The following is a 23442-nucleotide window of genomic DNA, read 5'->3' as shown; positions in this document are numbered from 1 at the left end:
TATATATATTTACTTTCCTTTACCTTTACCAAATTTACCTGTATTTACTTTGTTTTCATATTTGGCGACTTTTTATGAAAAATTTAGACTTTTAAGGGTGGTTCTAGAGTTTTTCTGAGGGAGGGGTTTGGCAACACTGGAGCACGGAGAGATTCGCGCTCGCACATTGTAGGGATGGGCGATACCTCTTATTTTATTTTCGATCCGATACCGATATTTTCAAGTCCAGTATCGTCGATATCGATACCGATACCGAAACCTATAAACCAAATTGATCTTTTAAATTATTAAAAGAATATAATCAGTAATTATACTCAATCGATTTTAAAGCCACGTTTTTTTTTACATTTCATAGGCCTTTTTTGTTTGTTTTTTAGCCCTTTACTGGGGCAGTAACCTCAAAGGTGCAACTATACAATTTTATATATAGTAACAATGTTATGTAATGTAATAATGTGGCAATGGCTTCTTAAGATCTACTTATGCTTCTGATGCTTTTGGGAAACGCAGCCCTATTTGAACAAGCACTGTGAGCCACGCTGTCTGTGATTGATTGGTTCTGTCTTTCAGTATTTGCGTGTGTTCTGATCATAGAGGTTCTGATGAGCAGGAGAAATGGTTCTATCCAACACAATTATTCGCTAATATAGTCTATTTTTCCACTTAGAAGCTTATTTTAAGCACTGAATTTCTTGATAAATAAATAAAATTAATGGTTTAAAATGGTTTTATGTGAGGATCGATCCTTTCGATACAATATCAGTATCGAAAGTATCGATACTTAAGGATCGATCCGCCCATCCCTACCTAAGAGCTATAACAGAGGGAAAGTTTGTGAATAATTGCTTAAGTGCCTCACACAAAGCTATCATATGACTCTTAATTTACACAAATACATGCTCCATTTTTTTTGTTGCAGTGATGCCATTAAAGTGCTTTTCAGCTTTTCAGCTTTTTCTTTGTGTGAAGAGCATTCTTCCACTATAAAGAAACTTTTGTTCAGGTTCTTCAGAGAAAAGAAAATTACTTTTTTCCGTTTAATAGTAGTTTTACAGTAATCACCACTCTTTATTGTACAGAACACGAAAGCTTTCTGCCTTTAAAATCTTCTTTGGTTTTGCATAGAAGATGACAATGTGTTCGGAACTACATGAAATTGAGTACTAGGCTAATTCACACTGCACCATCAGACACAGATTACAGCATGTCACTTCTCAGACATTTTAAGACCCAACAAACGGAAATTCAGTATGTTCAATCGCCAAAAACAAACACGGAGCAACGGTAACAAATGAAGAGAGAGGTAACACACCAATGACAGTGTCTGTTGGCCGATGTCTGTCAGTGCGGTGTGGACGGCCTGCAGAACAAGGACATTCTGAACAGATGCACAATGTAGGTGTCTTTCAAAAACTGGAGTAACAGTGGAGGCCAGCAAACACGGGGAACGACATTCCTGGGGCATCTCGTCTTTCTGAACGGTTAATATGACACTCGCTGCATGCTGAAGCACACAATAAGAGGCACGGCAGAGTCATTACCTTTAGACACACTGCACTCCTGCAGGTGCCAAATCTCACCTTCAGTGTAGCAGCAGATGGTGGGTGGAACTGTGGGATTGTGGTGATTGTGCTCCGCCTGATACACCTGCTGACATTTGAGGGTAAATCAGCACCTGACCGTAGGCCAGGTGTGCGTGAGGTACGGCGTGTTCTCAGGAGGGACATGCCATAGTAATCGACTAGTTGAATAGGCTACTTGCTTTGTAACTAACACCTCAGATTGACTGATTATGCTTGACCTGCAATGACCTTAAACATGCGGACAATATGGACTGGCTGAAGCCTTGGGACCGGCGTGATAAACGCTTGGGACAGTTGATGGCTTCGTCACTGACCTGATCGGTCACACTGCAAAGTTATCATTTGCACGTGTTTCTACGTCATGCCAGTTTGAACAATCAAACAATTGTAAACCATTTAGGTACAAGACCACACGAAAGAGAACTAAATCCAGTACTTTCATGTCTTATATTTTCTTTTGTCTGAAAACCACCGACAACACGCAAATACCGAACTGAGTTCTCCTTCATGTGTTCTTACGCTTGAACAGACAAATATACACGAAATGATGTCAAAATATCCGCCTTGGTGAGTATTCTCATAAACACAGTCGGTTTTGTCTTTTGAGAAAGAAAACATGTATCTAGTGTTAGGGGTAACACATTACAAGTAACCTGGGTTACATAATCAGATTACTTTTTTCAAGTAACTAGTATAGTAATGCATTACATTTTACTTTACAAAAAATACTTTAAATAAACATAACATCTATATTAAATTGTTTTATTGCTGAAGAGTGTTGAACTTTCTTTTCCTGCATCCTATTCTTCATGCAATCCAGAATGGTTTGAGCTGTGCCCTCTACTATACAGACATGAATTTACATTTACACAATAGTAACGTAACTCATTACTTTCCATTAAAATTAACTAAGTAACATAATTAGTTACTTTTTTTATGGAATAACACAATATTGTAATGCATTACTTTTAAAAATGACTTTCCCCAACATTGTGTGTATCAGTATATTAGAGCTGTGCAGTAGGTCTTAAAGTGACAGCAGCCTAATATACCTGCCGCTGTCTGTCCTTAATGTTGATCAAACAACAAAAAGACAATAAAAGAGAAGGAGAAAATCTCTCACTGCTATTGACTAAATAACTTTTGTAACTTTTTAATAAGGATAATATACATTTAATTCATATTCATTGTGGTGATTCTACTGATTCAACTGTGAGTCTTATGTGCGCTTCACATGTGAAATGTGCTTTTTGTGATGCAGTTAGGATGCTGCCTTAGAAGACAGTAGAAAGCAAGGCAGCTCATGTTCATTAATTAACCATTGAATACTCAAACTGCATTACAGTTACAACTGCTGATCGTTACAGCCTCTGATGATGTATTACAGATTTCTGCAATTCAGCTGTGGGTCAAAAACCAGACCCCATGTGTAAGTTGTGAAAGTGTCGGTTACCAGTCTGTGGTTAATGGTTTATTTAGTGCCAATAACTTCTTCATGCCAAATGCTAAAGTTAACTACAGTTTACAACTCTATACTGCTTTGAAAGTTCCCACACCTTTAGACCAATGAAGGATTTCAAAATCATTTGTATACGATATGAATATTAATTTAAAATATTAAGGGACAGCTTGCACCAGTGCAAACCTATTTTGGCATTTAAAAAAATACTGTTAGGATTTGCTAAAGACATGCAGTGAAAAAATAGTATTGAAAAGATGTGAACAAAGTTATTTTTGTGGCTGATCTTATTGCATATGTAGGAGTTTCACCTTTAAAAGCTAAATGTATGAGAGGAGAGTATTTAAATAAATCATGCAGCGTGATTTACAACGTTTTGCCATAGGCAGTTTACTGGTATTTGCACCATTACTTAACAAAAAGCATGACTTAACCCATTTTGTGATTGACATCCCTAGTGAAAAATAAATATACTGAAATGTATTTGAAATTAATTTATTTCATACTAAGCATACTACAAATACATGTACATATTTATGTACTTAATAAAAATACCCTGTAATTGTACTTTTAATATACTAAACTGTTATACTTAAAGTCTGCTGAATTGGAACAACTAATTTTGTGCTTAATGCATTTTAATTGTGCAGAAGTAGTGCTGAAGTCCCAACTAAAGATGAACTGAAGTATATTTGATTGTGCTAAAGTGGAACTATTGCAAGTATACTTTAGGAACACTTGCATTATTCAAAGCTCAAACAATCCTCAACAATAGTGACATTAAACATATTTTAGGCTTAATATTAAGAAATGTGCATTGTGCGCAAGAAGTACTCCAAATAAAGTTTAATTATAATTTTCATATCAGCAAGTCTCGAGCAATATATCAGTAAACGTTTTAATAGATTTCAACTATACTTAGTATGAAATAAATGTATTTTAATTATATCCCTTTGCTACTAGGGGTGGCTGCATTAAATGCACTAATTTGTACTGCTCTTGGTAGATTATGTTGGTCATTATTGAAATAATCTGGCTGTAGATCAGTAAATATACTAAACTGGTATACTTAAAGTCTGCTGAATTGGAACAACTAATTTTGTGCTTAATGCATTTTAATTGTGCAGAAGTAGTGCTGAAGTCCCAACTAAAGATGAACTGAAGTATATTTGATTGTGCTAAAGTGGAACTATTGCAAGTATACTTTAGGAACACTTTAAATATCTTGCATTATTCAAAGATCAAACAATCCTCAACAATAGTGACATTAAAACATATTTTAGGCTTAATATTAAGAAATGTGCATTGTGCGCAAGAAGTACTCCAAATAAAGTTTAATTATAATTTTCATATCAGCAAGTCTCGAGCAATATATCAGTAAACGTTTTAATAGATTTCAACTATACTTAGTATGAAATAAATGTATTTTAATTATATCACTTTGCTACTAGGGGTGGCTGCATTAAATGTACTAATTTGTACTGCTCTTGGTAGATTATGTTGGTCATTATTGAAATAATCTGGCTGTAGATCAGTAGATCACTGGACCTTTTGAATTTCTTATTTTCACAGCGAGGGCCAACTCCTATTGAGAATAATCAGTTGGTATCAGCTTACAGAAATCGCAGAAAGAAAAAAATTCCTCAGTTACACAGCAAACACCCAGAAGAATGATGGACCTATAAATGCTGTCAAGCTAACGTTTGCAAACACACCTGAACACACAGGATTTGAAGCCAGAGGGTAGATTTTGAACATAGAGGGTGATAGTGCCTACCTGTGTGGACTTGTCTTTCATGCACGAGAGGCTGTGCAGGTGGGATTCACGTGGCCACTGTCCTATCAGGTAGGGCCCGGTGATAGCACCCAGAGAGGAAGTCCGTCTGATAGCACCTGTGCTCCACACCTGTTGCGACTTTGACCTCTCAACTGCCATAAGGAACAAACAGAAAGAGAAACAGATGGGTGATGAGCATATGGACTGGGGTGGTGGCAGCCCTAAAGATATTTCCCCATAAAATACTGAAATGCATAAAATGCACACGTAAATACTATACATCCTCAAAATCAACTAGTGGGTTTCCTGAACTGTTTGTTGAAACCATGTCCATCTCAAAATGGTGTTGGATTAATTTGTTCACTGATCTCATTGCCATGCATCCTGGGATTGCCTTTGGCAAAAAGGATAACCGCTGATTCTACCTTAAAATTTCTATACTATAAAAGTATACTAAAACTAATACTATAATAACAAAAGTATACTGTTGTCAAAAAAAAGGAAAAAAGGAGAAGAAAAGTGCATTTAATTGTATTGATATGCCCTTGTAGCATACTTCAAATCTTAAAAATGTATCTATAACAAACTGTACTTTCAGGTTATATAATATCAATGAAATAATTTCATGTAGATATTTAAAAATAATAAAGTCAAATTATAAGTTTTACTTTTAAGTACATTTTAAATCATGAATTAATAATCTTCTTATTATGCTTTAAAGAAGTACACACAAGCGATTTGTACTTTCGTTACCAAAAATCTTGTTACCAATGTCCTGTTACACATTTGTATTTACACATACCATTCAGTGGGTTGTTACATATGTGTAGTTACACAAACATTACAGCTGTAGATACTATGTTCCAATATGTACTTGCACTGTGGATACATACTATGTACACATCTAGTTACTATGCAAGTACACAGGTATTAGGATCACTTAATATAAAGTGGGACCAACCCGGCAGTACACTTTAATTATATTTTAAAGACAATATAATTATAAAAATACATATAAATATGCAATTAATTTCTACAAGTATACATTTACATAATACAATTTCATTTTCAGTTTGCACTTAAGAATATTCTTTTAAAGTTTTTTTTTCTTTTTCTGTAATAAGTTCTCTATTTTTTAGGAATGTATCAGGTTTCTGTTCATAAAATAAAAGTAATTGGGATTCAATGTAGTTTAGGACACCTAGTTTCATTTTATGGGCAAAAACTAGAGGTCGATAGTGGATTTTTGCGATAGCTAGGTTGGACCACACTGGCTAATACCGATTAATCAACAGATAGTTTTTAAAATGGATACTGAACAGAAACTAAAATAGTGCTCTAGTATTTAAAAAAAGTATTGAACCATACTTTGTGAATCAATAAAAATATTAATATTAAATATAGCTGCAAGCAGCGATTACCGGGGTTCAAGCACTTGAAGGCCTTCATGGCTTCTATGCTGTCAGGGGTCTCCGCCAAAGTGAAATGTATGGCTGACACCAGAACACATCCATGATTGAGAATATGATGATGACACACACACACACACACACAGAGTAATGAAACGGTTGAACTATATTACTTAACACATATTCTATTACTTAATACAGATTAAGCATGCTCACACACACACACACACACACACACACACACATTATGTTGTCGATATAGATATTTGAAATAACTTCCATGCCATAAAATGCTTACTGGAAGTGTCCTGTTTATAATATTCTTTCAGGTTTAAATTGAATCATAATGTGGCATAATTGTCAAAACTGATATATGTCTGTTTAAATGAAGTGGTAAACTTTGACTAAATGTAATTTAAAATGTAATAATAATAATGATTTTAAACTATCTGAATGTCAGTCCATAATAAAACCTGAGAAAAGAACTATGTAAGTGATAGAATGAGCCAATGAGTGATCCTTTGTTGCCATCTAGTGGTTGTATTTGCACTTTCAGGGAATACAGCATAGACATGTACTGTTTTTAACCTTCATAACTATTACAGTAGACAGGTTTCCATGCAAGGATTTTTTGCGGAAAATATTTAGCGCTTCAATTTTTACCGATATAGCTGATGGAAATGCCATTTATCGATAAAATTTGTCATGTCTCGACACGATCTTTTTCCGTTTAACTTTAGTGAATAAATTCTATATCAATACTTCAAATGTTGCAAAAATTTGTTTGGAAACACTTTTTGTCGAGAAAAGGGGCTTTAACGCAAATAAATGTGGTGTCAAATGACAGAATTAGCCTATAGCGTCCGTGTTCATGGTGTTGCTCCCATTAAAGCACCGTTTCCCTGTAGTTCAAAAGCGCATTAAATCATATTCATATTATTAAATTGCATTTAAAATTATTTTATATATGGTAAGCAAAAGACGAGTTGCCTCTCAAACATACTTATCTTGTTTTGATGTTCCTTTAGTAGCCTACCTTTACGTTATTTTTTACTGTGCACTGCTCAGTTTAGCCTGTAGTCCGTGCCATTCAGCGTGACCACCATACCCCTGTGATATTATGCCAAGCACATTTTGTTTTACGTGGATATTAGAAAGCGAAGTACAAAATTTTTAATTAACTCATTTTGGCTTGTTAGTAGCTTCTTATATTTTTATTCTTGTTTTGTTCTGAGTTCTGTTCTACCTAGGGCTGTAGCTATCGTTTATTTTAGTAATCGAGTATTCTACAGATTATTTCATCGATTCATCGAGTAATCGGATAAGAAGTAATTTTTCTTTATTAAAGAGCAATACTAAATATGCAAGAGATAAAAAGATAGATCTCTTAAAATAAACAACTAATTTCTTTTCTTTTTAGAAAAATTTAAATTTTTATTGCTGAAATTGCATACATTAATAACCGTGAAAACTAAACCCATTTCATGTATTTAATTGCCAAATTGCATTCAAAATGCAAATACAAATATATCAATAAAAAATTTAAAAATACAAAAAAAATATTAAAAATCAATTTCACATTACTTTAAAAAAGGTAAACAGTACAAACTAAAACTAATAGTAAAATTAAAATAATAGTAAAATAATAGTAATACAAATAATAATAATACCTAAACATTGCATTTATGTCGTGCAACTTAACCTTCAAGTTTCAGCCTAACTAAAGCTCAAGCATGACATAAGCCTTTACTGTCTTCTTGGAAAGCTTAGTGGCTTTTGTGAGAGGCAAAAATCAGTGGACAGGAAGGTAACTTGGAACAAGAACAAGAGACCCTGCACAATTTTTAAACATTTTTCTGCAACATGAAATTAGAGTTATTTGGAGAATAAACCCTCTTAAATGTCCCTTTACGTACTGGTGTGTGTGTGTGTGTGTGTGTGTGTGTGTGTGTGTGTAAAACTTGTTTTTGATATCTTTCATATTCTGTGTGCGGGTCCGTTCATAGCAGTGATAGAAATTAATCTGTTCTAATAGTTTAAATAGATTTTTACATTTTATGGGCATTTTATGGGCACAGTGTGCTTCCTTTTTGAGTCAAATTCTTACATTTAATCAGTCAATTAGAATAAAAGACATTTGGGCTGTTACCAACCAAATTATATCAGTATCAAAATTCATCTTTGCAATGCAGAGGAAACACAGAAGCTGCATGGGATTTATTTCCCACACAGAGGGACATGAACGCATTTAACCTGCAGTTACAAATGCATAAATAATATTTTGTTATTTTAAACATAAAACATTGAATATTGATATTTAAAATTATTTTAAAAATGAAAAGATACTTTAAATGTGAAATTAAAACCCCCAGCAGGTGGCAGCAAGTCACTGTTAAGAAGTGAGTTATTGCGATTGAACCGAATCATTTAAACGGTTGATTCATTCAGGAAGCGCTGTGGCTGTGTTTGGAATTTTTTTGTTGGCAAAATAAAGCAAAAACAGGCAATATAGTGTCTAAAACGTAAGTCTCATAAATTTACCTTCTTGTTTATTGAACTGTTGAATAAAATCACATTTGTAATCATGCTGATTTTAGAGGTGGAAACTGGCACTCTTCGTGTGATATTGACTAACCTTCTTTCTGTGGTATTGGCGTTTAGTCTTTCACAAAACATAGCTAACGTAGGGACATCATACCTAGCCACTATATTGAGTTACGGTCTTAAATATGTCCAGCGCTTTTTTTTTTTAAGTCTGGTCCCTGTTTTTATACAGTCTATGGTCTGGTCCAGTTTGTGCATCAGTAATAATGGTCCGTGGGGAAACAGTAAAGTGTAGTTACAGTAAATGGACTAAACGAAGCCTCGAGGCAGATGATTTTTTGTATTCGAGTTACTTGAGGTATTCGAGGAATTGTTTCAGCCCTAGTTCTACCGTTATATTTAAAGGATTTGTTGTAGAGTGCTGCGCTGTCGAGTTAGTAATGCTCAACTGCGCGTGTGAGGCGCCAGTGTCCGATCACTTGTTTTTTTTCCCCTCAAAAGTGGAAACAAATTACAATACTCCATTTGTGGTCATATGTGTCAAGAAGCTACGGTGTTGGAGCGCGGAGCGAGGAACGAGGAGATGAGGAGAACATCAATAAGGAGATTTTAATGACTTCAAGGGAACCAGGAAAACACGTAGCCGAGAAGGTTGACACATACAATACCAGACGAAGAACTAAGAACCGGGAACACTTTAAATACACAAGACATGACGAGAAACACCTGGAACTAATGAAACATAATAACACGAAGGAAAACACAGCTGGAAACAAATGGGAAACAATCAGGGAGCAGGAACAGGAAAACCAAATAAGGGCATGGAAACACAAAACACGGAACAGAGTCTCACAATATGAGAGTAAGACATTATTCAAAACTATTCTAAATATCCTTTTATTTGTGTACATTCACAATAAAAACAAAACATTGTGATTTTGTAAAATAAAGGAAACAAACAGGATGCTGCTTTCTCAAGAGCGCATCACAAAAATAAGCCAAAATTCTACATTTAGGCTGCTTATTGTTGCACAGTTTTTTTTTCTTTCGTTTTGTTAATTTATTATTGAGAAAAATATATTTCGCATATAGGCCTATTTATTTATTTTATATTTAGCTTTATTATGTGTTTCTCCGTTCACAGAAGCGCTGCAGGTGCGTGACCATGTGAATCCTCAAGTTCTGTTGTTTATGCTGCTTTTTTTCGTGTATAAAATTAATCCCTGGAAAACTAATTTATGTATTTTTAATGGGTCACAGCCACGTATCAATTCAATTTTAATTTAATTGTAATTTAACAATCTTGTCAGTTAATAATGGCTTAACGACCATCGGTTGTCGGTTAGGAGAAATAAAATAACCGAAATTAACATTTCCTAATAAAAGTTAATCAGAAAAATAATGATAGGCTAATAGAACTGCACCTGTTTATGAATATTGCTTGAACTAGTCTATAACAAAGTACAAAAAAAATACATGACACTTGTTAAAAATTATTTTATGCATTATGCAATTTAATAATAGACTATATAATAAAGTTTTGTTTCAAATGGATGAAGAACAGTCTACAATCCTATATAATTTACGCAATAGGTGAAATTATGTTATGAAATTAAAACAGCTCAAGGGCAATTTTTTTTGCAATACACCAAAACTTAAGCGTCAATTCGGTTTTTTTTTTAGGGATGACGTCACCACGCATTTTATCGGTAAGAGGCCATTTGGATGGAAATATGCTGTAGACAGCATATTTCGCAAGTTTTTTTACGCATATTCTCTTTGTCGACAACAAAACAGCGCAAAAACTGGATAGAAACTTGGCTAGTGTCAGTTTCTGTCCAATCTCCATAAAATGTTGCATGATTGTTTAGAATCAAATAACGCATGAGTTTACATAGTTGTGTGATGTTTGGAGTTTTCTTTTAAGATTGATAAGCACTTAGGTACACTATATAAGGAACACATTTTTAAATCACCATGTTAAAATGGTCCAAATACCAATATTCAACTTTTTTTTTTTTTGATAATTGTTGATCTAGAGAGTCCAGAGAATTGTACTGCAGTGGTTTTATTGATTTGGAGTTAAAAACCTAGGACTAGTTCACAAAAGTAGGTTTTTTAAATAATATAAAATATTTAAAGAACATTTGGATTGATAGCAGTGGTCCTAGAGGCAAAGTTGTTCAAAATGAGGACACCTATCATATGATATGAAGATCTAGTGTTTGTGTGAATATATGAGCATTTTTAAAAAATGCTTTTTTCAATTTGAGGCCATTTACTATAGACATATTGTGTTTTTGAAGCCTTTTTAACTGTTATAGCACCACCTATGGTCCGATCTCCATGAAACTTTGCATGCTTGTTAAAAGCCATCTGACACATGTTTTCACCAAGTTTCGTATATTTTTGAGTTTTTGTTTAGGTTTTATAGGCTTTTGGGTATTTGGCCACACCCCTTTTCTAAATGACCCTGTTATAGGTAAACAAACGACAACATTTTTGATAATTATTGATCAAGAGAGTCCAGAGTATATTACTGCAGTGGTTTGATCGAGATTGAGCGAAAAACCTAGGACTAGTTTGCAAAAGTAGGTTTTTAACATATTTGTGAATATTTAATGAATGATTTGATTGACAGCAATGATTCTTGAGGCAGAGTTACACATTATGAGGAGATCTATCAAATGGTATGCATATTGTGTGGATGTGTGAAACACCATGTGATTACAGAGCCATAAAACTCGTTAGCACCAACTAGTGGCCGATTTCTTTCAAAATTCTTACAGACCTTTAGGGCCTTTACATGCCCACTGAGTTTCATTCCGATCGACCTCCATTAACCTTGTCTAATTGGTGCTCAAAATTATTTTGCTAATGGCGGCCATGTTTTTTGAGATACGTGAATGTCCTCATAGCAACTTGTGCCACTTTGGACAAAGACACTGCATACCAATTTTCAAGTAGATCGGATTAACGGTTGTGTAGTTATAGCAGTTTTTATGTTTTTTTATCTTATAGCGCCACCAAGTGGCAGAGCTGCACAATTCTATTTATTTTACCAAAGATCGAGCTCGTACACATGTGTACCGAGTTTGGTGAAGATATCTCAAACGGACAAACGGTGTACGAGCTAGGCTCAAAAATCTCTGGAATTAAATTTTTCTGCACTGTAGCACCCCCTTTTGGCCGATTGAGGTGAGTCTTTGGATCCGAGTAGCGGTCAAGACTACTACAATCTGATGCAGCGCTGCACTTTTGCCCGGTGTGTGCCTAACATATTTTGTTATTTTGATTATTGTGTCTAAACACAGGCAAGAATTGAAAAGAAATACAATTCATTAACTTTAGTGACGATGCAACACTGCCTCGATTGTGCAAGAGATAATTCCTGTGTCAACTGTGCAGCTCGCTAATAGTGCAGACGCGATGTGATTTGAAGCCATTTGCGCATTTTGAGAGGAAACGAGAGAGAGCGCAGTCATTCACTCGTGCGGTTTGCGAAATAACGTCTCACAGAAAGTTTTCAAATTACTTTACGAGTTATTGAATGAAGAAATATGAATTATACCTCACCTTCAGCATTATAATTATTTTTCACCCGTGCCAGACAGAGACTGAGACTGTGCTGCTGCATGTAGTGCCAAACCTCGCACGGCAGACGTGTCATCAGCTTGAGATCGTTTTTTTGAGATCTGCCTTTTTTAGAGATATCCCAAAGTGATTATCGGCCGATAGTGATCGGTAGCCGATCAATCAGAGCACCTTTTATGCCTTAAAATGCTGCCTAGAAAGGCACTATGTATTATGTAATCAATATCTTATCAGCCCACTCAGCTCATAGCCCATCTACCGTAGAGGTAGACGAGCTACAGATGCGGGTTAACTTGTTTGCACTTGGTGTTTAAGCAGAACATACAGTGGGGCAAAAAAGTATTTAGTCAGCCACCAATTGTGCAAGTTCTCCCACTTAAAAAGATGAGAGAGGCCTGTAATTTTCATCATAGGTATACCTCAACTATGAGAGACAAAATGAGAAAAAAAAACCAGAAAATCACATTGTAGGATTTTTAAAGAATGACGAACCTGAGAAAAATACCTCATGCACATCCCTCAGCCCACAAAGATTGAGGAAGAGGACAAACTGGGTCAAGGGCACGCAAACTTATCTAATCAGTGACAGTCAGAGCATGACACTTTCCTACAGCAGAGATGACAATATTTACACATCTCTATGGCACTATGAATACATCATCAGATCCATGGATCACCTTTATGGCTTTCAGAAGACAAACTCGGGTATCTGTGTACACAAGGCAGCTGCAGGCAAACTGCTCATGTTTTTATGAAAAGTAAGGACTTGGAAAGTAAAAGCAATGGCCCGGTGTTAAGTTCAAGAGGAATGTAGAAGTTGTAAGCCCTGCTGAAAAGATATATTAAAATTCATCAATAAACTTATTAGTTGACATTTCTAACTGTGGTTAAATGACTAGTTGCCCATCAAGACCAATCTCCATCAACCCAATCAAAAACTTGATGGTCAACAGCATTTACATGCTGGACCACTATCTAGACTAACACTAACCAGCATAATCCAGTCTGGACAAGCATGAATCCAGACCAACTGGTGAACTGTGTCCTTTGAGCTGTTGACCTGCAACTTCTAGTCCTGTGAATCATCTCAAAAAGCTATAACAATAACCAAGTAACTGGTTGTTGAATGACTAGTCAGTCATCCTGTCTCATTCCCATCAACCATATTCACTACTAAAATTTGGAATTTTGATGGTTAACAGCATGGCTATGCTGGTCCACCAGTTAGACTAACACAAGCCAGGCTGGAGCAGCATGGGAATTCAGGATTAATTAATCCAACTGGTTAACTTGGCATCCTTTGCAACTTTGCAAGTAGTTGGCTGTTGGATGACTAGGCTAGTTGGCTGTCCTATCAACCAGCTTCAGTAGCATCTTGACCTTCTAGTCTGGTAAATCAGACCAAAAGAGCAATTTTGCATTTTGCCACATTTATGTGCTTCTGTACAACTACACGAATATACTAGTCAGTTGTTGGAGGATTAGTGAGATAATCTATCCCATCCCTATTAACCAGATTCAATACCATAGTTTGGCTGGTCAACAGCATGGCTATGCTGGACCATCAGCTAGAATAACACTAACCAGCATAATCCAGGCTTGACAAACATGAATCCAGACCGACTGGTGAACTTTGTGTTCTGTGAACATTTGACCTGCAACTTCTAGTCTGGTGAATCTCAAAAAGCAATTTTGAAATGTATCGGATTTATAGATCTGTCTGCCATAATACATATACTAGTCAACTTCACTAACCACGTAACTGGTTGTTGGGTGACTAATCAGCCATCCCGTCCCATTCCCATCAATCATACTCACTATTAAAATTTTGAATGTTGATGGTCAACACAGCATGTCTATGTTTGTCTACCAACTAGACTAGCATAAGCCAGGCTGGACCAGCATGGAAATTCAGGATAAATCCAGACCAATTGGTAATGTTTTTATCCTTGATCTGTTAGCAAGTTCTAGTCTGGTGAATCGTCTTGAATTTCATAATGTTTGTTTGCTTCTGTCCAACCCCACTACTTGTAAACTGTAGTATCCTTTCATTTATCGAAATTCAGGATAAATCCAGACCAATAGGTGAACTTTTTATCCCTGACCTGTTAGCATGTTCTAGTCTGGTGAATCATTGTGAATTTCATAATATGTATTTGCTTCTGTTCAACCCCACTACTAGTAAACTCACTCGTCAACTACACTAACCAGCTTCACTAGCAGTTTGACCAGCTACTTCTAGTATGGTGATGAATCATCTCAAAAGAACAATGTTGCACTTTATCAGATGACTGTGGTTCTGTCTGACCCCACTAGTACACTTAAAGGGGTCATATGATGCTATTAAAATTGTTCCTTTCTCTTTGGAGTGTTACAAGCTCTTGGTGCACAAAGAAGATCTGTAAAGTTGCAAAGACTAAAGTCTCAAATCCAAAGAGATATTCTTTATAAAAGTTCAGAGTCAGCCACGCCTACCTAAAACGGCTCGTTCTAACACGCCCCCACATATCTACGTCGCTATGTGGGAAGATTTGCATAACGCCGCCCAAATGTTCACGCAAAGAAAGAAGGCGTAACTTTCATTCTCGCTGTAGATTTGTTGTTGCTGCCGCCATGTCGTAAAGACGCTGTGTGCTTCGTTGAGAAAGCGAAACTACTTTGTTTGGCCTTCCAAAAGAGGACGATATCTGCTTTGTCATGCCTGGAGCTGATCCGTGCTGGTTGCTGAGGAAATACTACAACTTTGCGCTGTGGATCGCCGGATCGGCTTTCACTGTGGACGAAGCGGAGTCCAGCCCGGAGTTGTCACATGTCCCTCCGGATGCTCCATCGTCAAAATTGCCGGCCGTTCTCAAGCCCGCCGCCTCTGCTCACTCTAACCCTCCCGCCGTTCCTCCCGCTAGCCCCCAGCCTCTGCTCACTGTAGGCCGCCGCCGCTGTTTCGTTGTGAAAGTGTAACTACTTTGTTTGGCCTTCCAAAAGAGGACGATATCTGCTTTGTCATGCCTGGAGCTGATCCGTGCTGGTTGCTGAGGAAATACTACAACTTTGCGCTGTGGATCGCCGGATCGTCTTTCACTGTGGACGAAGCGGAGTCCAGCCCGGAGTTGTCACATGTCCCTCCGGATGCTCCATCGTCAAAATTGCCGGCCGTTCTCAAGCCCGCCGCCTCTGCTCACTCTAACCCTCCCGCCGTTCCTCCCGCTAGCCCCCAGCCTCTGCTCACTGTAGGCCGCCGCCGCTGTTTCGTTGTGAAAGTGTAACTACTTTGTTTGGCCTTCCAAAAATGGACACGACTAGAAATCAGTGGTTAAGTTGTATTTACAACACTGTTCCAGAACACTTCAACCCAAATATTCAGATGTGTGCAGCCCATTTTATGGAGGACTGTTTCCTGATCCTGGGAGAGTAGACTACAATGCCGGCTGTTCTGACTCAAAGACTGTAAGTACGTTTTTTAATATTTAAAGAGTTTTTATATTTTATATATTTAAAGCAAGTTTTTTGGGCAGTGTAGAGTAGGGCTTGTCGTTTGTCATTTCTCCGATCACAAATGCAGACATGGTTTTATGTTTACGCCACGCGATGCAACGCAACCCTTATGTCCCCACTGGATGCAACGAATGCCTCGTTTATAATGGGTTTTCATGTTTTTGAATCATCGTTCCGGCCGGACAGGGCATCATCACAATATGGTGAGGGGCGTAACATTTCTGTCTCACGCTTGTGGTATTCAGCCAATCACAACGCACTGGATAGCTGGCCAATCACAGCACACCTTGCTTTTTCAGACCGCTGAGCTTTGTAAAAATTGATGCGTTTCAGAAAGGCAGGGCATAGAGGAGAAACAATAATGTACAGTATGTGGAAAATAATGTTTTTTAACCTTAAACCACATAAACACATTTAATTACACCAAATACACAAAATAATATTCTTTTTAGCAACATCATATGACCCCTTTAACATTTTGAATTTTGATAGTTACCAGCATGGCTTTGCTGGTCCACCAGCTAGACTAGCACAAGCCAGGCTGGACCAGTATGGAAATTCAGTATAAATCCAGACCAATTGGTGAACTTTTTATCCCTGATCTGTTAGCAAATTCTAGTCTGGTGAATCATCTTGAATTTCATCATGTTTGTTTGCTTCAGTCCAACCCCACTACTAGTAAACTCCCTAGTCAACCAAGTAGTTGGCTGCTAGATGACTAGTTGGCTGTCCTATCAGCCAGCTTCACTAGCAGGTTGACCAGCAACTTTTAGTCTGGTGAATCATCTCAAAACAACATTTGGCTTTTTATCCGTTTCTATACAACCAACTCTGATAAACTAGTCAGTTGTTGGAGGAATAGTTGGCCAGCTTGTCCCAATCTAGCAACGTTTGGCTAATCAACTTGACTAACACTAACCAGCATAACCTGGAGTAGGATGGATATTCAGGATGAATCTAGAACAATAGGTACGATCTGCATTCTTGACCTGTTGACCAGCAACTTCCAGTCTGGTCCTCTCAAAAGAGCAATTTAGCATCTTATATAACGCTTATCTGCATCTGTGCAACCTCTCCCTGCACACTGAAAATGACTTTTGACAGAAAGCATGTTAAAGAGAGAACTCAGTACGTTAAATGTGCGATTATGCTGTGACCCGGGCCGACTGCTTATTTTACAGCTACTGTGTCGGTTCACACAATAGGCTGTTTTAAGCCTGATGACATCTCATTTAGTTGCAGGTTGCCAAAAGCTGTTCACACCTCCCTCAATTATATTATCCTCGCCCATGTGTTTGCATGGTGTGAAGCCCACATCAGACGAGCAAAGCGAGCATCAAGTGAAACCAACAGAGACAGTAATACAGAAACTGAGAGGAGAATAAAGGAGATGAGAGATTCAAGTTAGCTGATGAGTAAATGTCAGAGCAAGCGTGCAAAACATAGACCACGTATTCTCAGATATGCGGTGTAAATAATTAAATCTAAGGTACTAAGCAGGATTCACAGAATGAGATTACGACTAAAAGACAAAGCGTGTATGAGAGACGCTGTGGACACGGAGAGTGTCCTGTTGCTATGGTGATAAACAGGGTCATTCGGAGCAAAGCTAATGGATTACAGTCCATTCTAGAAGAACATATTTAGACTTGGCCCTTATCTCACTGTGTGATTTTTAGGAAGTACCTAACTAGAGACCGAGTCACTGGAAAATGTAGGTTAACTCCTTATGAAGTCCCGTCGAGCTACAAAATAAAGGGATTTCAACAGCAATCTGAATATGTTTAGTAACTTTAAAACCAGTAATTGTCACAAAGTGCATTGTTATAAAGACGACGTTCATTCAGAAAATCATATGGTAAGGCCTTTCAACTTCTTCCAGTAGTAACTCATAAATATAACGATTTTAGACCTGCAGTTCACATGTTATGAATTGATCAGATTTTCATGACATGCATTCATTTAAATGTACATTAAAGGAAATTTTAGGTTATCATTGGTTAAAGGAATATTAACCTAACAAACAATAGTGCATTGGCACTTACAGTAGAAGAAATGCTAAAAATGTTTGCTTTTATACAAATATTGCTCAATTATTTTTGGTAAACAACAGCATGTTGACAGGGCTTAACATGTATTTAACTAATATCATATAATGTAATAATGTTTATTAATGGTATTCATTTACAGTATTATAAAGTGTTATCAGTCATCTTAGTACTAAATACTTATGAAAAGATGAAATATCTCTCTGTTCAGATGTGATGTGATAGGAAAAGCTAAAGAGAGGGAGTGAATGACAGATAGCAGGTTAAGTAAGAAGTTGTAAAACAAGCTTATGCCGAGTTATTGTATCAACGTTTGGCTCTGACATCTGGACTCAGGCCAGATATAGTAGTGAATTCACAAGATCTGTTATAGATCTAAAAACAACCTCACTGCAGACTGTGTTAACAGAGGAATCGGTCTGTAAATAGCATTAAACATTTGAATTAACAAGTTTAAATGACAAAATACCGTATGTTCAAATGATATTCATTCAGTGATGTTCAAAATAGTATGACATCAAATTGATTTGATTACTGTCGCCTGACGGCTATACAAAACTACTAGAAGTTGCTACAGCAAACCCAATTCTTATTGCAACAGGAAGTTGGGGTGAGATAGGTTTGGTTTATGGCAGAAAAACTTGGCAAAACCTTGACATGCTGGTAACTGGCCGGTGGCACTTTACTGTACAAAGAAGCTGAATTTGACACTTTGAATTGTTTTCAATGTGAGTTTTCTAGGAACATTCAGGATAATTTTAAAGGGATAGTTGACCCAGAAATGAAAGATCTGTCATCATTTACTTACCCTTATGTCATTCGAAACCTGCATGTTTATTTCTCCTTAGATTTTATATTAGTGTATGACCCTCAACAACCTAAAAAGGCTCATTTGTACTACACAAGCTTTTTGCCATATTTCAACATGTTGTAGCATGTATGCCAAGTATGCTAACGGCTATGCCACAGCTTCCACCTGAAATTACTGTTAAAAACTCTTTTTAAACCAAACTGTACAATGCATTAGAAATGCACACTATAAAACTTAAAGCTTGAAGCAGTTAGATTGGTGTGACCCTCAGCATTAATTCACTAACACAAAAGCTTATTCTTATCCCATGCTTATTTGCATGTCAAGCTGGTATTGTTAAACACGAGGTGGCCGAGGTTGACTTGGCGTGTGGTTCGCCTTGCCCAAATGTTGCACGGTGAGTGTGGAAGGCATTTGCTCATGGAGGCCTGGCACAGGACTGCTTCCTCTCGGCCTGTTTTACAGTTTCCTGAGAGCAGATGGAAAGAGGCAGGGCAGGTTTATGCCAAGAAGCGTTTCAGGAGAGCACACTGACACCCCCACAGCAGGGCAGGGCCGACAGATTGAGAGATGAAAAAGAGAAATATCTTCAGGTCATCTTTCCCTCTGACTGCTTTAGAGCTGCAAATAACTGACAATCTTCTAACCAATTAATCGGTCTATTATTTCTTTGATTAATCGATGAAACAGTTTTTTTTTTTAGCAATTCCACTTATATTTATTTTAAAAAAGATTTTATATATATATATATATATATATATATATATATATATATATATACAGTATAAATTATTAACATGATCAAAACTGTTGAAAATCCTGTTGAACACAATCTAAGGTATGCCTTCTCTTGTCTGACTTTTTTATATTATATGTATATGATTTAAGTAAATTATATGGCCTTTCAGTAAAATTGTCAAAACTTTCCCCTTCAGGTCATGGCTCACATGTCTTTTTGCTGTGAAAACTTTAATAATTTTTATAAAGTAAATAGATGAATAACTCTTATGTTGTTAGTACCGTTTCAAGATGAACTGAAGCAACTTAGGTTTACTTAATTACACATAAATCATTTTTTAAAAAATCATGTTAAAATGTTAATATCAAATATGATCCATCGTTTGAGGAATGTTTATTTGTTCATCTCTCAATCATCATTGCATTGCATTGTATTATGTTTTGCCTCCTATAATAAAAAACAACAGAGCTTTGATCATAAAACAAAGCATATAAATATCCTACGAAGACATTTTATTGAGAAATATTTGAGTGACAACTGATATTTATATGATTCAATGTAAGCAGTCTGCTATACTTTTATAAAAACTGATTAATTACAATTTACAAGCTATCAAAATTGAATCTCATTTTAGTCCATTTTAATATCAGCAACTGCACCAAAACGTTTAAGAAGCTGTTCGATTTAATTTTTTCTGACTATTTTATGTTTTACAGGGTTAAAGTGATGTCACAGCACAAAGTCTTTTGTGTTGTTGATTACTGTAATTATGAATTATTATCAGTTTTATCCATTAGCCGTGGTGATTCTGAAAGCTGTGAACGTGGTAAACGGAGCAGCACAGCGAATGCTGTTAGTAAATGTGTATGAGGTGACATTCAGTAAAATACTGCGCTTGCAAACCGAGAGAGAGCATGTGTGGGTGGACGAACGCTGAAAGACCTTCTGTTGTTATTCACACAATCACATTTTGACAAACATCACCCCAATACAGCCAGTTTGGCTCGGAGCTGTGAATTAGGTCATATTAGACGAGGGACAGGTGGTTTAGCTCGCTGCACGGTGGGGAAATAAAACAGAGTAATTGCGTCACTGCAGAATTGCAGCCTGCAGGTCATGATGTCTTCACATGTTTGGAATTCTTTTATGGATATATATACAGTATAAATTATTAACATGATCAAAACTGTTGAAAATCCTGTTGAACACAATCTAAGGTATGCCTTCTCTTGTCTGACTTTTTTATATTATATGTATATGATTTAAGTAAATTATATGGCCTTTCAGTAAAATTGTCAAAACTTTCCCCTTCAGGTCATGGCTCACATGTCTTTTTGCTGTGAAAACTTTAATAATTTTTATAAAGTAAATAGATGAATAACTCTTATGTTGTTAGTACCGTTTCAAGATGAACTGAAGCAACTTAGGTTTACTTAATTACACATAAATCATTTTTTAAAAAATCATGTTAAAATGTTAATATCAAATATGATCCATCGTTTGAGGAATGTTTATTTGTTCATCTCTCAATCATCATTGCATTGCATTGTATTATGTTTTGCCTCCTATAATAAAAAACAACAGAGCTTTGATCATAAAACAAAGCATATAAATATCCTACGAAGACATTTTATTGAGAAATATTTGAGTGACAACTGATATTTATATGATTCAATGTAAGCAGTCTGCTATACTTTTATAAAAACTGATTAATTACAATTTACAAGCTATCAAAATTGAATCTCATTTTAGTCCATTTTAATATCAGCAACTGCACCAAAACGTTTAAGAAGCTGTTCGATTTAATTTTTTCTGACTATTTTATGTTTTACAGGGTTAAAGTGATGTCACAGCACAAAGTCTTTTGTGTTGTTGATTACTGTAATTATGAATTATTATCAGTTTTATCCATTAGCCGTGGTGATTCTGAAAGCTGTGAACGTGGTAAACGGAGCAGCACAGCGAATGCTGTTAGTAAATGTGTATGAGGTGACATTCAGTAAAATACTGCGCTTGCAAACCGAGAGAGAGCATGTGTGGGTGGACGAACGCTGAAAGACCTTCTGTTGTTATTCACACAATCACATTTTGACAAACATCACCCCAATACAGCCAGTTTGGCTCGGAGCTGTGAATTAGGTCATATTAGACGAGGGACAGGTGGTTTAGCTCGCTGCACGGTGGGGAAATAAAACAGAGTAATTGCGTCACTGCAGAATTGCAGCCTGCAGGTCATGATGTCTTCACATGTTTGGAATTCGTTTATGGCATTAATATGATTTAATGGGAATTGATGATCGCTGCTCCTGGCATTGGCTCATGATTGGGTTACTGTGGGTAAAGCAGGGTGAGCAAACTTTATTCAGCGGGATATAGGCTAACGCATTAGTCTGACAGCCAAGAAAAAGGAAGTGCAAGCCACATCATGAACACTGAATATATGTGGAAGTTTAAGGCTTTCAGAGGTAAATACAGTCCCTGTTGGGAGTCAATTTGCATTGCAGAAAACACAGGCGCTATTGTACGACATCCATCAGCACAGTTGGAGTGCTGTTGGGCCGAGCGAAGCGTTTCACGCAAGGAAACAAAAACGAAGCGCGAGGCAGGGGGACATGCAAATGTGAACTTTTCCCCTCCAAACGCTCGAGTGTTCGCTGCTCTCAAACGAACTCACCCACGCTCGTCACATTTTGAATCACAACAACATCACCACAGTATTCAGACAATCCTCATTCACTTTTGGACCCCAAAAGTCTCAGATCACATTTAAAAAGCTGGGATTCATAACATAACTCAGTAGGAAAAAACATTTAGGATTCCGCACTATTTTTTGGTCAGTCTAATAAGAAAACCGGCGAAATTGACAATTAAATGCAATCGATCACTTGTTATAGTTTTTTTTTTTTTTTACTTTATATGACCTTATACAGTCAAACCAAAAATTAATCAGACACCAGGTATAATTTTTTTAATCAGCAGAATACATTTTTTTTTTTTTACTAGTGTTTACATTTTGGTTTGACTATATTATACATATTGTAGGTATGCATTACCCACTGGATATTGTTCATAATGTAAGGTCTACAAAAAATGTAATGTAAGGTCTACTTTTTTTTTTAGTTTTGGTGGCAATTAAAGCATTGGAACAACTAATGCATGGTATTGCATATGCAATACAAGATTATAGTCATTAGCAACCTGGAGTCAGAGCTTGCAGCTGTTGAGGTTTATTGATAAAAACAAGAGTTGTTTTAAAAAGGCATATGCTCTGTATCCTGGAAGAATGTGTATCAGCCCATAAAAAGTACTTGGACACTTATGCTACACTTAAAAATGTAATTGCCATATATACAAAATATCAAACCAAGTTGGCAAACAAATGCTATATTTTCACTAATGTTTGGCATCTTTTGTATTAAACATATATTTTGTTTTTTGGAAAACATTTTGTTAGAAGTGTCCATAAATGCACTAATGTAACAATTATGTAACAATAATGACAAATTGTGTATCTTAAGTGTCCAAATACATTTTGCGGAAAATGTATTTCCGTGTTCAGATATACATTTTATATATATATATATAGATATATATAGATATATATAGATATATAGATAGATATATAGATAGATATATAGATATAGATATAGATATAGATATATATAGATAGATATTCTCAAGCATAAAACAATTTTATACTTGAATTAAAATCATTTGTTGTTGCAGTGCCTTTGAAAAAACATCATATAATAAAAATACAATGTAGGGTTTATGATTAAGGTTCTGCATATTTCTGCAAGTATAATGACAAAACAATTCCATAAAATCAGTCATATCTCTACAATATGGTAGAACTGTGTAAAGCAGCTGTGCTAAAATAAAATATGCTAAAAGTAGGAAACAAGTCTTTTCTGATGACACTGCATGCTTTATGGTGCAAAAAACACTTATATTCCTGAAATAGCCTTTATTTAATAATTAATGCA

At 36.2% G+C, this 23442-nt stretch overlaps 1 protein-coding gene across 2 annotated transcripts in view; it reads right to left on the bottom strand.

Moving 5' to 3' along the window:
- Positions 1 to 23442, bottom strand: part of glcci1a (glucocorticoid induced 1a) — a 46658-nt gene that overhangs the window by 13873 nt on the left and 9343 nt on the right. Inside the window, exons 2-3 of one of the 2 annotated variants that reach the window (XM_016289485.1) lie at positions 6241 to 6312; positions 4820 to 4971 (exon numbers count right to left, since the gene is read on the bottom strand). In XM_016289485.1, coding sequence (XP_016144971.1) covers positions 4820 to 4971; positions 6241 to 6312 — 224 coding nt within the window. The remainder of the gene's footprint in view (positions 1 to 4819; positions 4972 to 6240; positions 6313 to 23442) is intronic. The other variant, XM_016289486.1, reaches the window with a different exon arrangement.

Source organism: Sinocyclocheilus grahami, unplaced genomic scaffold, assembly GCF_001515645.1.
Source record: "Sinocyclocheilus grahami isolate Dianchi unplaced genomic scaffold, SAMN03320097.WGS_v1.1 scaffold248.1, whole genome shotgun sequence".
NCBI lineage: Eukaryota > Metazoa > Chordata > Actinopteri > Cypriniformes > Cyprinidae > Sinocyclocheilus > Sinocyclocheilus grahami.
Note: the sequence above shows the minus strand (reverse complement) of the source record. Positions and strands in the feature narration are given on the sequence as shown.